The sequence below is a fragment of the Echeneis naucrates genome, chromosome 3 (genome assembly GCF_900963305.1).
Source record: "Echeneis naucrates chromosome 3, fEcheNa1.1, whole genome shotgun sequence".
Taxonomy (NCBI): domain Eukaryota; kingdom Metazoa; phylum Chordata; class Actinopteri; order Carangiformes; family Echeneidae; genus Echeneis; species Echeneis naucrates.
This window is the reverse complement of record NC_042513.1, coordinates 22,455,730-22,472,945: the sequence shown is the minus strand read 5'-3', so window position 1 is coordinate 22,472,945 and position 17,216 is coordinate 22,455,730. Positions and strand designations below refer to the sequence as shown.

General features: G+C 39.9%; 1 protein-coding gene across 2 annotated transcripts in view; it reads left to right on the top strand.

The window, feature by feature from the left end:
- The window catches only part of nfatc3a (nuclear factor of activated T cells 3a), a 56,205-nt gene that overhangs the window by 2,360 nt on the left and 36,629 nt on the right, over positions 1-17,216 (top strand). Inside the window, exons 1-2 of one of the 2 annotated variants that reach the window (XM_029497922.1) lie at positions 9,463-9,566; positions 14,540-15,722. In XM_029497922.1, the coding sequence (XP_029353782.1) occupies positions 9,554-9,566; positions 14,540-15,722 (1,196 nt within the window). In that variant the 5' untranslated portion in view covers positions 9,463-9,553. Of the gene's footprint in view, positions 1-9,462; positions 9,567-14,539; positions 15,723-17,216 lie in introns of those variants that run through there. The other variant, XM_029497921.1, reaches the window with a different exon arrangement.

The following is a 17,216-nucleotide window of genomic DNA, read 5'->3' as shown; positions in this document are numbered from 1 at the left end:
GGGAAAGGAATGACTCCATGAAGGTTTGGCTTGCACAATCTTAAATCAATTTTTCCTTCAATTTAAAAAAAGAAGTTTGATTTGGAGATGGGGGAGGAAAAACTGCATTTGGAATAAGCGTAGGAATAAAAGCACCACTGTGCAAGTGGTTTTAATCTGGTCTGGACTGTGTGACTTGGCCCAAAATGGGGGTGCTTGTCCAAATTAATAACTTGAGTGTAATACAGAATCACATAACCAGAGTAACAAGGAGTTTCACACTCCCTCATAGGTTTCCTTCTCTGAAGGCAATGCTCAAGTCAGGACTTGTTTTTGTACAAACCTGTAGAAAATCCTCTCTAAACATCTGACAGGATTCTCCTCAGTTGGTCTTCTTAATTTTGCATGTTGTTTGAACTGGGCCGCTATTGTTTTAATTTCAATACCTATGCAGTCTGTTGTTTGGATGTTAGTAGTCTAAGTAAGTATTAATACAAGATAGTGTCTCCCAAAATAAAAATGAAACCACAGTTCCACATTTTCTGTCATTCAGCACCTGTACCTAAGGTTACAAAACTTAACTTTCAAAAACTTTTTTTCCCCTTTTCTCAGGTGAGCTGGTTTTTGAATAATCTCTCTACATCCTTGTTTTACTATCATCTTTTTCTGTAACGGATCTGACTGTTGCTCATTGGTTTCCTTTACACATTTACTTTGTGTGCTGTGTTTACAGTGGCTTTCTACTTACATATTTGACTGTGGTAGAAAGTCTTTGTCATGGAGTGGCACAAAAAAAAAAACAACAAAAAAAAAACAAAACAAAACAGAACAACACCCTATCTCTTTGTCCGTCCTTTTTGTTAATTTTTTATAGGTTTGTCTCTGTGTCACCTCTCTTCTCTCTCTGAGCATTTTCATATCCTAAAACGGTCACCTCTTTGAGGTAAGCTATTCCACTGTTTCATTCATACGTGATCAGCAACCAGCTAAAGGGTTTTCCCCTGATTATTTACGGTGTTCATTGAATAGAAGGTTGAACTCTATGTATCGCCAGAACAGGCATCATCAGTGTTTATTTGTGTTAATGATGATTATCAAAAGTCTCTTCTTGAAATATATTTTTAAGGGAAATTCTCTAATAATGCATTCATTTGGTTTTAGTCTTTAGTCACATTTTAAAAGATAAATAGTTGTTTGCATTTGATTTCTGCATTCTCGATGTGACGGCCTAGCCTACATATCGTAGTCTGATACAAGCACCAGCAACAATCATTCAATCAACTCATCATTTCGATCACAAGTTTTCTCTTTTCACTGAAGAAAAAGAATCTTTCCAATGAGAATTGTGACTCATAAAATAGTTGCTATAAAACAGCTCATTTGGCTAAATTTGGCAAGACTGATACCAAATATTTGGCAGACAAGTTTGGTGAAGTCATTTAAAATTGAATACAGAAGTACTTGGTTTGTAACTGTGGATGTGGCAGCTATTGAAGTGCTAAAGTAAAATACTACTGACGTTTATTCGACAGGTGGCAAGAGTCTAAGAACAATTCAGTGATTTTTGGTGTGTCCACTACAGCTGCATCAACAAATTGGTAAAAGGATATTTTGGGCCAGTTTCAGGTTAGGGATTTGGTTTAATCTCATGTTGGCCAATAAATTGCAAGAACAATCAATTCAAAATATAAATACAATTTTGGCAGTTTTATTTTAATTTTTGAAATATAAAATGTCAGCTCAGCACATACTATATCTTCTCTCTACCGTTTGATAATTGAGTTGACAGACGTTAAATCTTTTTGAATGTTTTCCGCTAAGGAGCTGGAATTATTCAAAAGATATTCTTTTCATCTAGTAATAAATTTGAGACATAAGCCATTTACTTTAACAACTGAAACCTGTCATGTACCATACCAACATCAAAATTGAATAAGGCAGTGGTAGAAAAACGTTCGAATCAGAAAATGTGAGGTGAACTATATGGTATGGGCTTTGTTTAGTCGCCAAGACATGTTAGACACTAGTTTAGACAATAGTTTGTTTGGTTTATCTTTTTGTAAGGTCAAACTAGCTTTGGTTGATTCTATACATTATATCGCTGTAAGTTAGCTGGATGAGCCATTTTTTTTTAGTTCTAAAATGCAGTATATTTAGTTGTAAGACTATCTTCTCTCTTATCTTGGTTTGCATGGCAAGTGGCAACTATCACCCACAAATCTCCCATTCATCAACACAGATGGTTGTTTAGTGAGATTGGTTATTCCTGTTCCCATCTTATCTTTCTGTTTGTGATAAAGCCACCTATATATATTTTATTGCTTTAACATTCATTGTGCTATGTCTCCTAAATGTCTTAAAACATGCACACACAAAAAAAACCCCACTAAAGTGGGAAACCATTAAGGAGATGGTTCACATCAGGAAGTAGAAAGGTCCATTGAGCCTACAAGTCCTACAATCTTCATATGCTTGTTCTCTGTTTTTACAATGTCAGTAATGAACATGATGTTCTTGGAGAACAGGATATGCTTATTAACCACTATGTTATTAGTTGAACCTCACAAAAAAAATAAAAAAAAAAAAAATAAACAACAACTTTACTTTCAGTAGAAAATAGGTAAGTGCATTTCATTCTGAACATCGGTCTGTTATTCATCCAGAAAAGATGAGACTTTTTTTTTTGTTGCTGATGCAACTAATTGCCATTTTGCATCATGTAATTTTATGTTCTAGAAATGATGATGTTCAATAAATGATACCATATAGAAAAACATTTATAATTGAAAGCAATGGTAAGTTGCTGCCATTGTATGTCTTTATTGTACTCAGATGGGGCCAAAATCTGCAGTAGCTATTGTAAAATTTAGATAGTCAGAAATTTTCAGCATGACAAAAACTGTAATCATCATTTATTTAAAGAAACGAAGATCGATAAAAGTGAAAACTTTTATTTATATATATATATAATAAATGATTTAATAATAATAATTTATGATTTAATAAAAATGATTTATTATATATATATAATTTTTATATAATTACATGGGCAGGGATGTGCTGAGAGGTATGCTGTGTTTTGAGTAACTTCATACACAACTGCCATCATTCTCGGACCTTTCATTTTGTAGCTTACAGCCAACTCATTGCGAAACAAAGCACTGAAAGTGGCAGAATTAGAGATCTGGCTGATGCGTTCCTTTGTTACAGTTTCCTCACATTTGCTTTCGTCTGTTGCATCAAAGCTGTTTTGTATATCCATATATCCATACTGTGTATTTTAATCTAGTTTCACACATGAAAATAGCACAGTCCCTCCTGCAGTGTGTCACAATATGTACTTTTGTTATCCCTTAAAGTGCCACTTGCTCCTTTTAGACAGTGTCTGTTGTCATTGTTTAAGTGGTAGATATATGTCTTGGTGGGTATTTGGTTATGCAGGTCACAGGCACTGGCCTCATTGGGTGAGGTGGTACAAAGCAGGGGGGCAGAAGTGCCCTTTATGAGTAGTAGATCCATAGCAGAGGTTACTGGCTCTATGCCCAGACATGCCATGTGGGGTTCAGATGGCAGGAGGGGGAATGAAAGGAAAGGGGGGCACACTGCTCTCTAGCTGCTGGTGAGGGGAACATGAACAGCATTTCCACTCACCTTGTCAAGATCTTTAGGCTTCTTTTTTCTTTTTGTTCCATACACAATGATGTTCTTTCGTCATCTCTGAAAAAGAGTTTTTTTGTGGTTTGCTCGTTGCTACTTTACAGCACAGATGCACAGAGCACTGTAGACACGCCAACAGGGGGCTAGGCTTCTTTGCGCTCTCTGCTTTCTCAGGATATGAAAGAGACCACCAGTGACATCAGAAAGGCTGATCTAGGCTAATGAAAACTCCAGATGCCATCAGTCACCGCAGCCATTTAGACACTAGACAGGTTTGATTTTGTTCTGTTACTGTGCTGTGGCATTGCAGATATGCCAAGTGACATTTTTTTTGACATAATGAAGAATCAAATAGAGAGCAGCTAGTGGAGAAAGCTATTTTGCCCTTGTCTGTCTTGTTGTCATTGCTCTGCTTCCCTGAACCAAGAGCACGATCCTCTCAGTCCTTGTCGTGGGAAAGACTGAAAGACTGAAATTACATCGCTCTCATGGTGGACTATTTTGAGCTCCCTAAGAGAGTGGCAGAGGGCAGACGGCAGGTTCTAGTGACTAGTTCGTACTTAGAGTAGGAGAACCCCTCTCGCCCCAGCACGTCTGCAGCCTTGAACTTTTTTTTTTTACTGCTGAAACACTTTGTGATCGTCTTGAGGAGAGGAGAGGAAGAATGCTGTGTGCCACATCGCCAGGTGAGTGTGTTGGCACTCCCAGACTCAAGTCAGGTGTGTTTTGTGTGCATGTGTGTATGTGTATATGTGTATCTATATATATGTGTGTGTGTGTGCGCGCGTGTTTGGCTAGACCTTTAGGTTAAGGGGTGGGAGTAACCACTCAGACAAACAGCTGTCATTTGAGTACAGGTTGTTCTAAAGTCTGTCAGGAAATATGTTAAACATTCCCTAAAACAGAAGACTTTTAATCTGTCACTGAAACAAAAACACATAAAGCCAATTTAATGAAAGGTTAAACCATTCCAAGGTTTCTATTGTAATTGGTAGAAATTAGACAAATTGGACATGTTGATAGCTGTATGTTAGCTGTTGTTATAACAAAACAAACAAGCAAATCTTTGGTCATCTTTAAGAAGGGTGAGGACTAAGCAAGTGTTTTCAGGAGAGCCATTTTTTATAGACTTAGTTAAACTTCAGATTGTTTTTTGCATAAAAAAATCTTTATATTAGAAAAAAGGAAAGTTAATTTACCTGCAACATCTGATATTTCTATGAAAAGGTAAAAGTCAAGGGAGGTCAAAAGTCAAACAGTCATGCATGAGGTCCACATGTGGGCCGAGATCACCATGTGGGTGCCCTCTAACCTCACTGAAGTGAAGGGGTCCCAGCACCCACCGTGATGAATGAGACGTTTGTTTCCCGGGGCGAGGCATGAGTAACTATGTGTGGCATCTGTCTAGTTTAAATTTAGTGTAACTAAAGCTACCGCTGGCTGTGCTGTATCAACATGTCAGAGGCTGCATTACACCAGAGAGAAAGCTGTTGAACTCCTGCATCCAGTTCTACTTTTTTCTTTCTCTCTGTGGTCCACTTTTACTATGAGGTGTGGCTTGCTACACGGAGATTAGGCTGGTTGGATTCCCATTTTATTTTCAGCAGCCCCTTAAAGCTATACTATAGTCAGGGGTAATACTTGTTATTGGCACGTCTGTCTGTACAGATTTTTCGACCTTACTCCTGCTATACGTCACATATATTCTGCAGAGAGTTATAAGGAAGCAGTGATTTGTGCAGTAGCCTTTGTTTGCTGTGAGCATTGATAGACAGTTTTAAATGGGACACAAGTAAAAAGTTGTCTTCCTGAGAGGTGATGGTATACATTCCCACTAGAGCCCACGTGGTTGAGTGGACCCTACTACGACTGGGTCACAATAGGAATGTGGACCATGTGGACTTGGAGCTTGGCAAAAAACAGAATTACACACCAGTTGTAGATAGAGAGTTATAAGTGCTCCTCTGTTTATACACGAGAGAGAAATGTTAAATGTGTCCCTGTGTTCCAGATTTTCTAGTCGTCTTGTACTTTAAGACATGTATAGACTAGTAGTTGTGGAAAAGACCTCAAGGAAGCATTTTCTTACTTAAGTCATGTCATGGTCTGTATGTATATTTCCTCCATTTGTTTATTTTTTCCTCGGGGAAATTGACGTCTTCCTGTTTTTTCCTTGATTATTTCCTGGTGGTTTTTGTGTTGTTTTGTTGTTGATCTGATTAAAAGCAAGATAAAGAGAAACATGACGCTAATGAGATTCTACCCCAAGCAGAATAGACGGACCTTTTACTTAAGCGCAACCTTTCTTTTTATCACCTCAGTGTATTCACGTCATCTGTTTCACTTCTGCAAGCACCAGAGAGGGCGATGATAACAATAATAGTGCTTGTAGAGTTGTGCAGTTAATTGTTAAAAGATGGGTCAACACTTGTGAATGTGTGTGTGTGTGTGTGTGTGTGTGTGTGTGTGTGTGTTGTTTGTTGTTGGTGCTTAGATATCATAATAATCTGCGTCTCATTATGAACTTGGTCTTAGCTGGTTCTTACCTTGGTTCTTACATGGTTCAACATTTTGGCAGCAGTGCATATTGGCTGTAAACTATAATGTGTAGTTTACTCCTCTGTCTCTCTTTGCCTGCTCTGTATTTCTTGATCACATACAATGCTTCCCTCAGTTTCTCACCTACTCTCACACATAAAGGAAGACAAAAGCTGTGTTTACCCCGTCTGTCCTTACCCATCTTACTTTCTATCTCTCTTTCTCTTTCCCTTCCAGCTGACTTTTTCAGGCACATGCACAGTCAGCCCTGACAGATTGTTTGAATGTCACCCCTGCTAGCAGTAGCCTCTGATGTTATCTGCTCTGGGTTATTGTATGCCATCAAGCTGCCTGTGTTCGCTTGGAGGCCTATCTTCTATTGTGCTGTAGCGCTCCGGCTTCACTGAAAACCAGTACACATATTTTTCACATTTTGGTGTGTGGCAGCCTTATGCTCCAAACAATTTTTTTTAATCACCAATCTACATTCAATACACCACAATGACAACATAGAAACAGATTTTTTTTTTTTTTTTAATGTATTAAGAATTGCTCAGTTTAACATTGGCCATAATGGGAGCCATTGGAAAATGGCCACTCATCTCTTCAATGAACCTTCAAAGCAGCTTGAATTTTTTGTGGGCTTACCCAGATATGTACCTTAACATGTTCTCTGAGCATTGCGGACAGTTCCTTCCTTCTCATGACCTGCTTTTTGCTTTTGCTTTTTAACCTGCATTGTTGGCTTCAGGACTTCATAAAAAGGCTTGTGTCTATCAGAGGTGGACTCCATTCAGTATGTATAAACATCTCAAAAATTTGCATCTTCTGAATTTATGTCAATGCATTCATTTTTATTTCTTAATGATTTCAAGCACATTTCTAAAATACTGCTTTAGCTTTAAAAGTTTTACTATAAGCCTGCAACATGCTGAAATGTGAAAAAGGAAAAAGTGAACATTGTGAAAGCAAATGATCAGATGCATTGGGTGCTTCCTTGCACATAAAAAAGAACATTTTAATTTTATTGCCAAGTCAATTGGGATTTAAATGTGTGGAAATAACTTGTCTGTGCCAGGTGTCTCCCTACTCTAAGCATACCAGATTTTTAAAAACAAGGTAAAATATGCGTACAACAGTACAGGATAATACTGCAGCTTAGACGATTTTTGCTGTAGAGTTAGTGTTTGTGTCTTTAATTTTGGAATTTTTTCATCTTGGGATTAGTTTTTCTCTTGTATCTGTTCTAATGAACTGCTATTTTGAAAACAACTGGCTCTAGTCTTTGTTGTGGATTTTATTCTGCATTTGCATGCATGAATAAAACCAATGACGCATATAAACTTTCTGTTTTCTAAGCAGAAAAATTAAAGAAGCTGAGTTTCTTCTCAGTACGACATTTGTGAATAAGGTTACAGTGTAAAGTTACCCAGTTTTCAAGCGTATAAAGCAAGGATTAGACCATTTACAGGGCCAGTAAATGTCACACACATCAGTGAGTACAAATTATACATGTACCTGAACAAGTCATTTGCACATACTGGTTTTGATCGTTGTTAAAATTAGCTGGAAGATGATCATTGTGAAAATCTTCGTTGCCATCACTTATGTGACTCTAGTTTTGCTCACACTCAGAGCAAAGTTTGCCATTTGTCAGGGCAAGAGGAGCATCCTCTTCACATAGCTCACTCTTTTGCGAGGTCCCCTAGAGGTTTGTCATCGGTCTATTTCAGTTTTTTAGTCATGCGTTCCTCGCTCACTACATAATTAGTAATTACATAGAATGAGCTGAATTTCTGTTGAAATTCATTGTTTATTTAGCTGAGAGTTGCCGGCACACAGAAGTCCGAAATGGCAAGACTGTGTCTGGACACATCTTACTTCAACATTGACAGAGGATTGAAACTGCTGTTGTTGCTTTCCCTACAGAGCCTGTGGAGACAGACTCTGTAGTTTAAGGTTGAGTGGTGCTTTGGTGTCGAAATCCCTCAGAAGTGGAACTCAAGGTCGCAGACATTCACAGCCACCGCCACTCTCTTTTAAATCTCTACGGAAATGTCATTCTCATTGTGAGGCAGTTTGAATTTTCCTTATTTGGTATTCATTTTCTGTTTTCTAACTTCTTTTAATAGTCTACCTATTCTGATGTTACTGTTGACAAGTTTCTAAGGCATTTCTGAAAGTACATGTATTTCTTTGACTGAAATATAAGTATTATCATTTTATTATATATTCTTAAACAACCAAATTAATAGATCGTACAGGCAATTAGTGGTGCATTTGAAAGGGATCTTAGTGCGTTGGTGGGTATTTAGTTCAGGTGGTTACTTGGCACTCTGTGTTTATCCCATAATATTATCTCGGCATGAGATTGTTAATTAAGAGCTTAATTTAGCTGCCGGCATATGTTAACATTGGCTTAGGCTGCCATTGTTAAGCCTCTGCTGGCTGGTGAGTCTGCTGTGACGGCACAGGAAGGCTTTTTGATGTAACATAACATTACAGGATAACACAATAGCAAAGCTCTGCAAAGAACAGGTTGAACTGAAATACATGAATACATAAATAATTCTACTGTATGTGGTGTGTATCAAAAGCGCCAGGATAAATCTAGTCTGCCCTATTCTCTTTCACGCTAGGATTGAGCTCCTTCTCAGTCCCCCTGAATATCGGTACACAGACCTAGATGTTTTCAAATACAGGGACTGGCACAAACCCAGTTAAGAGTTTAGAGACAGGTGTAGGCCAGCCCTTACAATACGTGTGAGCATGTGCGTCACGGGCTCTGTGTTTAGAAATGTAGGCAACCAGCCAGTTGTGGAGTTCTTGGAAATCCCAGGGCGAAGGATTTAAATTTGCCTACGTGAGCATTGTTGGGAATCAGTGCAAACATCTCCATGAACACAAATGCTGAAAATGGTAAATTTCACACGAAAAGGTTTTAAAGATTTTGTATATTGAATTTGACCAAAATTCAGAAAGATTATTGTAATTAATTGTATGCATTAATAAATGTGCATTCTTCATCAATGCCATGATATTTTTTATTTTTAAATATGAAAAGAGCATTACATATTTTTAGATTTTTCCACTTGCTGTACAGACCACAGAATTAAGAAATATCACATTTACTGTTTTTAAACGTGTTAGCTGATTATTTATCTTCATAGTTTTTTATTTACCATTGAGGCAAACAATACGGTTTATGTTGGCAGGTTTGCTGTGGTCTGTTGGTCAGCAGCCCCTCAGGAGAGGTGAAAGAGGAGACTTGATCGAATACAAAGCCTTGTGAAAAGGGGATGTAAGCAGAGCCTGCTCTAATCAACTTGCATGACCACCACAAAGGGAACCCTGGCTTAGGTTACCCTGTTCCAGCACCATGTGGTCTTGGAGTAAGTGGGTAACCTAAGGACATAATATGAATTAGGGTATGAGACACCTACATGTAAACATTCGCTCACATACAGGTACACTCACGTACACCTATGCAGTATGTGTGAAAAGGCACAGGAAGGCAGAAAGGCACAACCACAGGCACACAGGAACATTCAAACACCACCCACACTTTTTACCCATACACATGCACAAAAAGAGAGGCAGGCAGACAGATCATGTGCACACCAGAAAGAACCTGCAGCAGCAGTGAGCTTGTCATCCTCGCTCGGGGGAGAAAAATCCTTCCCTCCTTCAGTAGTAAACTGGGCTTTCTCAGAATGCGGGCCTGTGTGTCAGAGCTGGTCACAGGACCCTGACACACTTAGTGTGCAGTGAGAGTAGGAGGGGGAGGAACAAAGTCTCTACAGATTATCCCCCAAGCGAGAATCCCCAGGCTGTGTGACGGTCAGCCAGAGGCCTGTTGAGCTTTGTGTTGAGTAGCCAGAGTGCATGCCACTGTCACCAATGGGTCAGGCCATTTCCTGTAGTTGCCTTGAGAACACACTGGTGTTTGTGGTGTGTCACAGACATCCTACAATCCGCAGTTCACCGAAACGTCTCCCAGTGATGCAAAGCTATTATTAGCTTAGGTACAGCAAAGCCTCTTAGAGATCTTTATTTGACTGGATTGGCTGTCTGATGTATGGACACTTGAGGAGTGTGTGACGCACCGAGCTTTCAGGAACGGTCCCGGGACTTTTCAACCAAGGCCATTGATAAAACAGAACCACTATGTTTCTGTATCCTCTCTTCTATTCTCTCCTCTCCTTTCCTTTCCACTTCTCTCTTCTCTTCTCCTCTCCTGTCCTCCCTGACCTCCTTTCCTAAGGCAATTCTTTGGCTCTCACAGTGGGGTTTCCCACCAGCCACCCCATTCCTCACACTAGAGGGTTTTAGGTAGCATGCTAATCTTATCTCAGGGCAAAGAGATGGCTGTAGGCCAGGTGACATGGCCGTCCCCTGTCTGACCCTCCTCTGTGCAACACAGCAACTTAACTCTCTTTCCCCTTATTATGAAACATTCAACAGTATAAAAGCAGATTTTTAGACCGTATGACTTGGAAAATTCCCATCTTGTTTTAACTCTGTAAAGCACCCCGAACTGCTGAATGTATGAATGGTGCTATACTAATAAAGCTGCCTTGCCTTGCCTTGTCATCAAAAAAAAAAAAAAAAACATGTAAGAATTTCATAATTGAAATGACAAATATGAAAAAATATCAGCTGGAACTTTGATTCATGAAATTAACCTTACATAATTAATATTCTGGGACAACCCAGCTGAGGGATTTCTAATCTGTGATCTGAGGAGACCAAGAAACAGACATTGCTGGGACAAGTTACTGATCTTATTACTATCATCAGGCCAATGCCGACATCTAATACAAAGTCCAAGGCTCTCCTAGACCATAATATGTTTGGCTTTATTTTTATGTCAGACTACATGATGACTGGGCTGGTCACCTGTTGCCACTGGTACAATATAGCAGCAAAAGCTGTGTCTTCCTTGTAAAGCTTTTTAAAATTTGCTAAACAGGTTTTTACAGTATCTAGTGCCACGAAGTGCACCAGTTCAGGTAGAAACGTTGGCAAAGACTGGGATCAGGGTGTTCTGCTGAATCTGAAGATCTGCTGGAACAGATTTAAACCAAATAATTTAAGTTTGGGAAAATAAACTGTGGACTACTGTTTAAAGGCAATGCTTGAAGTTTATCAGACCCACGTAATAAACCAACTTACCTTCAAGCTTCACAACAAAACCACCCATCTTAAAAAGGAAAATAAAAATGCCGTGTCAGCTTTACCAACATAAAAGCCCAGAGAAAATATCACAGCGACTTCCATTCAATTTGCACTATGATTTTCTGTGACTAGCACTCAGTTTACAACTCATGACTCAGTAAGCACCAGAGTCTGCTGCCTTGCCCAGAGGTTATCTGTATGTACTGTTAATTTTGTGTGATTGTGTGAACAGAGCAAAAATGTTTTTTTTCGTTCTAGTTTTTTTTTTTTTTTTTTCCAACTAAGCAGAAAACCAGAAAACAGATCAATCAAAAATCTGTTTTATACACGTCTTGCATGTGGCATTTCATCATTTCATGTGAAATCCTACAAAGTGAATATGCATAAGAGATAAAGCCAAACATTATATAGCACATTTTAATTGAAATAGAGACTATAATGTACTACAAATTGTTTTCTCTCATCTGGTGTATGCTGTTTGATTTTGGCTTTGGTGGAGGTCTGTGCACTCTAACTATCCCTCTTGTCTACTGTTTAACCTGTAAACTCCTCATTAATCCCTGCAGGTTCTACCTGCCACATGCTGGTGTTGTTGGCTGTGGTGCATCCATCACATGCAGATGTTGACTTTGTGCTGTTTTGTGCTTCTCAAACATACCCCATCTCTCATGAAGCAGTCATTTACAGTGTGGTCCAAAAGTCTGTATGGTCTGATGAGTTTGTAGATTCTCCTCCTTGTGTATTTGATCATAATTTTTCAATCAAACATCTAAAGCTTTACCACTCTGGCTCCTCAGAAAAGATGACCAAAACTAATCCTAACCCTTATGCGATTTTACTCTTAAACCCTATTTTTCTTGGTGATATTGTACAAAGATAACCTGTCTGCTCCTCTTTATAATTATTGACTATTGATATCTGTCCTCCCCCCGAGGTTATATGGTGTTAATCAAGAACAACTCATCAGACAAATGAGTGAAAAGGAAGGCAGACAGTCTCGACTGCTCTCTTCTTCCAGTTCTGCCTCTCCCTTCCTCTCTCCATGCTAATTAAGTCAGATCCTGTGGCGGATTGATGGTCGCCAATCTCAGCCATTTAAAAAAAGCATCTCAATGAGGGCAAGATGTGCACGTTATCAACAATAGGCCAAATTTTTTTTGTGTGTGAATAAATCCAACAACACTATCCTTTGATGTTTTAATTGTGATTTATTTTAATTCTGAGCTTTTATTAATTAAAGAGGAAAAAAACGATTTGCTGTAAAATTACTATGGAAGTTTAACAGCATGCAGTTCCCCTTAATGATAATATATTTCGCATCAGTGAGAGAGAGGATGCATAGATTTCTGTAATGTTCCCAGCCTCTTTCGCTTCTCAACTCTGGTGTCCTTCTCTTGCTCCCTGTCAGTCAGATTTTGTCGTCAGAGGATCCACTGCTGGGTCTTGTGACAAGCAGACAGTGCCAATGCGAAGCTGAGCTGCTATAAATAAAGAGCTTTCCGCTATTGCTTCTGTTGTTGCTGTTGGATATGGAGAGGGAGGGAAGAAGCATATTGCAGCTACACACTCCATTCCCAGAACCCTTTCACTTTTTAGAAACTTAATGACTGCTCCTAATGTCTAATTTGACAAAGCTGAAGTATAGTTAGCCTTTGGTTGTCATTTAAAGGAAGGGAAGCAAGTTATGACCTATTTATCTGTGTTTCACAGTTCAGTGAAGACATAGTTTATTTATATACTTACAAAAAAAAATGTTCAATTATTAAATATAAATAATAATAAAAAATATGTTGTCCTTTTATAATTTAAGAAAATAGGTTGTGTTTGTAGGCAGGTTGATACAGCGGAGGAAAACTGATCCAAAACCTTTAGACTCCACTTTACATTTAAGGTATTTAAAGATGTGTTCTGTAATGATTTCACAACCTTATCTGGTTCAGGCTGCACTGTGGTTTTAGCTAAGCTAGATGGTTTTTTTGAGCTATGTTTTTGCTCCTGTCATTTTGCATTTTTCTATTTCTCAGACTTTAGATGGTCAAGCATAGCACATGACTGAAAGGATGGTGTTCCACTGCTTGTGTTGTATGATGATTTTAACATGTGCTTGGTTAGGTGTGTGGCACTCTAAAAAAGTAAAAGATGAATTCAAAATTGTGGTTTTATTCCTTAATCTTAATTGACAACACATTCTGTCTAGACACATTTGGAATATAAAAACAATACCTATTCCTACTGTTCTATTAAGAAAGTGGGTCTGCATGCGAAATAAACATTTCACATTAGAAACACTGGATGGGCTCAGCGATTATTCCCAATGAGAGCAGCAGAGCACATCCAGTGGAAGTTTATCAATAAACTCTAATAGAGTAGTGCCAATGCAGACAATGGGCTTTTGTCTGTTTGTTTGTGTGTGGGTGTGCGTGTTTCTGTGTGTACATGCTGCCTGTGCTGAATGACCTTTGGTATAAATAGCCTGCCGGCGCTAGCTGTGATGACAGCCGACAGCACGCACCGTTGTGTGAATTTGTTTCCTGAGTAGTGCTGTTCATCGGTTATCCCTCTTGGAACAATGCCTATATGACTGCCTGCTACCCAGCAACACCCTGCCCTCTGATTTCCTGAAACTAGAAACATTAGCAAGTGCAAATTCAGGGTGCAACTGCACTTGGGTTTGTGACCAAATGATTGTTCTGCCATCCAAAAGCTCAAGAGTAGTCCTGGTGTAGTACAGTGTTGGCTAAAAACAAGACAGAGTAGAATTAATACACTACTAGTAGAATGACTGTCGTGTCAGTTGGTGGATTTCATTATTGACCAATTACACATTTTCCATAAAAGTAGCAGACAGTATAACTGACCAGCAGGATTGTCCAGACCGCATCTTTACTGCTTTGGAACAGTCAACAAAAAAAAAAAAAAAAAAAAAAAGCCTTCGGGATCTTGGATGGTTTTAAATTGGGCAGCTCGCCTCAACATTATTGTGCTTGCCTGAAGAATCAAAAGATGAATATGATGTCATGCCTATCGGTATGTTCTTATCTGTTGCACTTGTCAAAGCATGAGTAAGTTGCAGTTAGTTAGTACTTCATTAATTCGGTGAACTTCAGCTAAGAAACATGAATGAATATATCAATAATACTAGAAAATATTTCTGTATCTAAATGTTAATTTCCTTTTGTTCTCCTAGAGCTGGAGCCTGATGACAACACATCATTCTACATCCTGAATGTGGGCCAGCCTCAGGCTATGGTCACTAACCACCAGTCTATTGGCCAGCCTCGTCATGGCATGCTGTCTCACTCCCAGGTCATCAACACTTCCCCACGCCTTCAGTCACAGAAACCAGGATCTGAACCTCCAAGCTATGAGGCACAAGACTCCAAGTATGGCACTTCCCCCCTGCTACCCTCTGCTCCCGTGGAGGCACCGAAGGCCTTTGAGTGCCCCAGTATTCAAATCACCTCTATATCCCCTAGCTGCCAGCAGGAGATGGATGCCAATGACGAGGACCTCAGGGCCAATGGCCCTGATGGGGACTACCATGTTGACAGGCCCCTGTCCAGAGACCACCTGTATTTGCGGCTAGACCACTCGTACCGGGACTCATCACTCAGTCCCAGCCCATGCAGTAGTCTCTCCTCTAGGAGCTGGTTCTCTGACGCCTCCTCCTGTGAGTCATTCTCACATGTCTATGATGATGTTGACTCCGAGCTAAATGAAGCAGCTGCCCGGTTTACCCTGGGCTCGCCCCTTACTTCCCCAAGCTGTGCCTCCCCTCAAACTGGTGGCGGAGTTCTGGAGGAGCAGCCCCATTGGCAGCACCACCACCCTGCATTTGTGCACCACTCCCAGTCCGTTAGCTTGTCACCACGACAGTCCCCTTGCCACTCGCCGCGCACCAGTGTCACTGATGAAAATTGGCTTAGCCCGAGGCCACCTTCCAGGCCTTCCTCACGTCCCACCTCACCCTGTGGGAAGAGGCGTCATTCTAGTGCTGACATCTGCTATCCTGGCTCATTGTCTCCACATCACTCACCCACACCAACGCCAGGACCTTCTCCTAGGGGCAGTGTGACGGAGGACACCTGGGTGGGCACTCCTTCTGTAGGCATGTCACCCTTTCAATGCTGCCCCTCCGAGGCAGATATCCCATCCAAGACAAGGAAGACCTCACAGGATAGAACAGCAGTGCAGTCTGGGAAAGGGGAGCTAGTGCTAGATGACCAAGGAAATATGTCTCCTAATCTAGACTCTCCCTCAGACGAGGCCATGCACAGCCTGAAGAAGGATGGGCCTGGGGAACAGTTCCTCTCAGTGCCCTCCCACTTTTCATGGAATAAACCCAAGCCCGGCCATACACCTATATTCAGGTAAATTAACTGATATTGAGGAGAATACAATGAAAAAGATGGAGTTCTGTGAATCCATCTTTACAGATGCAGTCTTTTAATCCTACCAAAGCAAATAAATCATTCAGATATAAGACTCAGTGGGAGATGAAGTACCTGGAAAATTCAAACACTTTAATCTTTTCAAATGTCAGTGAGGACTAATTTCTCAACTGGCTGGAAAAAAAATTCTGTAGCAGTAACTTTGTTCTATACTTTTTTACAATTTTTGTTTGAGAAAGACATTGTGACAGTTGTGACTGCAGTATTAATGAGGAATAGATGGATGTCGACCTGAAGTTTGAAGCTGTTTTTAACTTAAACCCAGAACCAGAAGGTGAAGTGACAATGTCTACATTATAAGTATTTCTATGAATTATTAATACAATCATAACTTGGCATTCAGCACACATCGGCAGTCTTAAAAGCAATTAGTAGGCCAAGGCTGAACAAGAGACCTCAATAGTAACTGATTTTATTGAATGTTTGAATAGCTGTCATAAAGATTGAACGCTCTTTTTGATCTAGGATAGAGGTGTAAACCCCATAGTGCAGTAAATTTGTATCAAATAGCTTTTAGATGAATAATAGATGTGATGATGGAGCTCTGCAGATCAGTGTTCAGCAAACGGGATCTTTGACCTTTGTATCAGCAGCATAAATCTAATAATAATACAAGTTTATTAGTGTTCCGAGGGAATCACAAGGCTGTACACCTGCACCAGCTCCTCCAACCACAAATACACGTTCAAACAAACAGACACACCCTCCACATTAAAGAGTGATGGATGCAATCAGAAACTATAATGGAGTTTTTTAGGAGAGGAGTCTGCTGTCGGCTCTCCAATGTGTGCAGCAGATGAAGACATGGCCTTGTTTGTGTGCACTGGCCCCTAGCGCTGTAAATCAGCACAGGGCACATATGGCAAGGGTGGAGAACACACACATGCACACACGTATAGACATAACAGAAATGCTTGTGCACGTGGACCGAGTGCTCTCCAGACAATAAGAGGGTCAGCTCTGATGAGTAACCATTCGCTCTTCATATTCTTGCTCCGTTAACTAAAATTTCCAAAGACACAACTAAAGGTCATGGAATAGTGTCCACATTAAGTTAAGTGCTATGTAACAACGAACACAACTGGGTATTCTTTTTTTAACAATGCTGTTCACTTAAATTGTTTCCTTCAAGTATTTCCTTCAAGTATTTCCTTATGGCCATCCCGTCTACAGCTACTAAGAGCCTAACCTGCCACCATTAGTCAGCCATAAGGGAAAAATATGGAGTTAAGTGGGTAACCTCCTCTCTGTTAAAAGATAAAAGACTGTTGAGTTGCCTGTGTGGATGCATATGTGTTTTGAACAGATGGTCCAGGTGGAAGGAGTAGGATCAAGTTAGAGTGGGTGGGATTAAAAATTGGTGGGTTACTCAAGCAGAGTCTTCTCCCGCCATAGCGTGGGCCATCTATACTA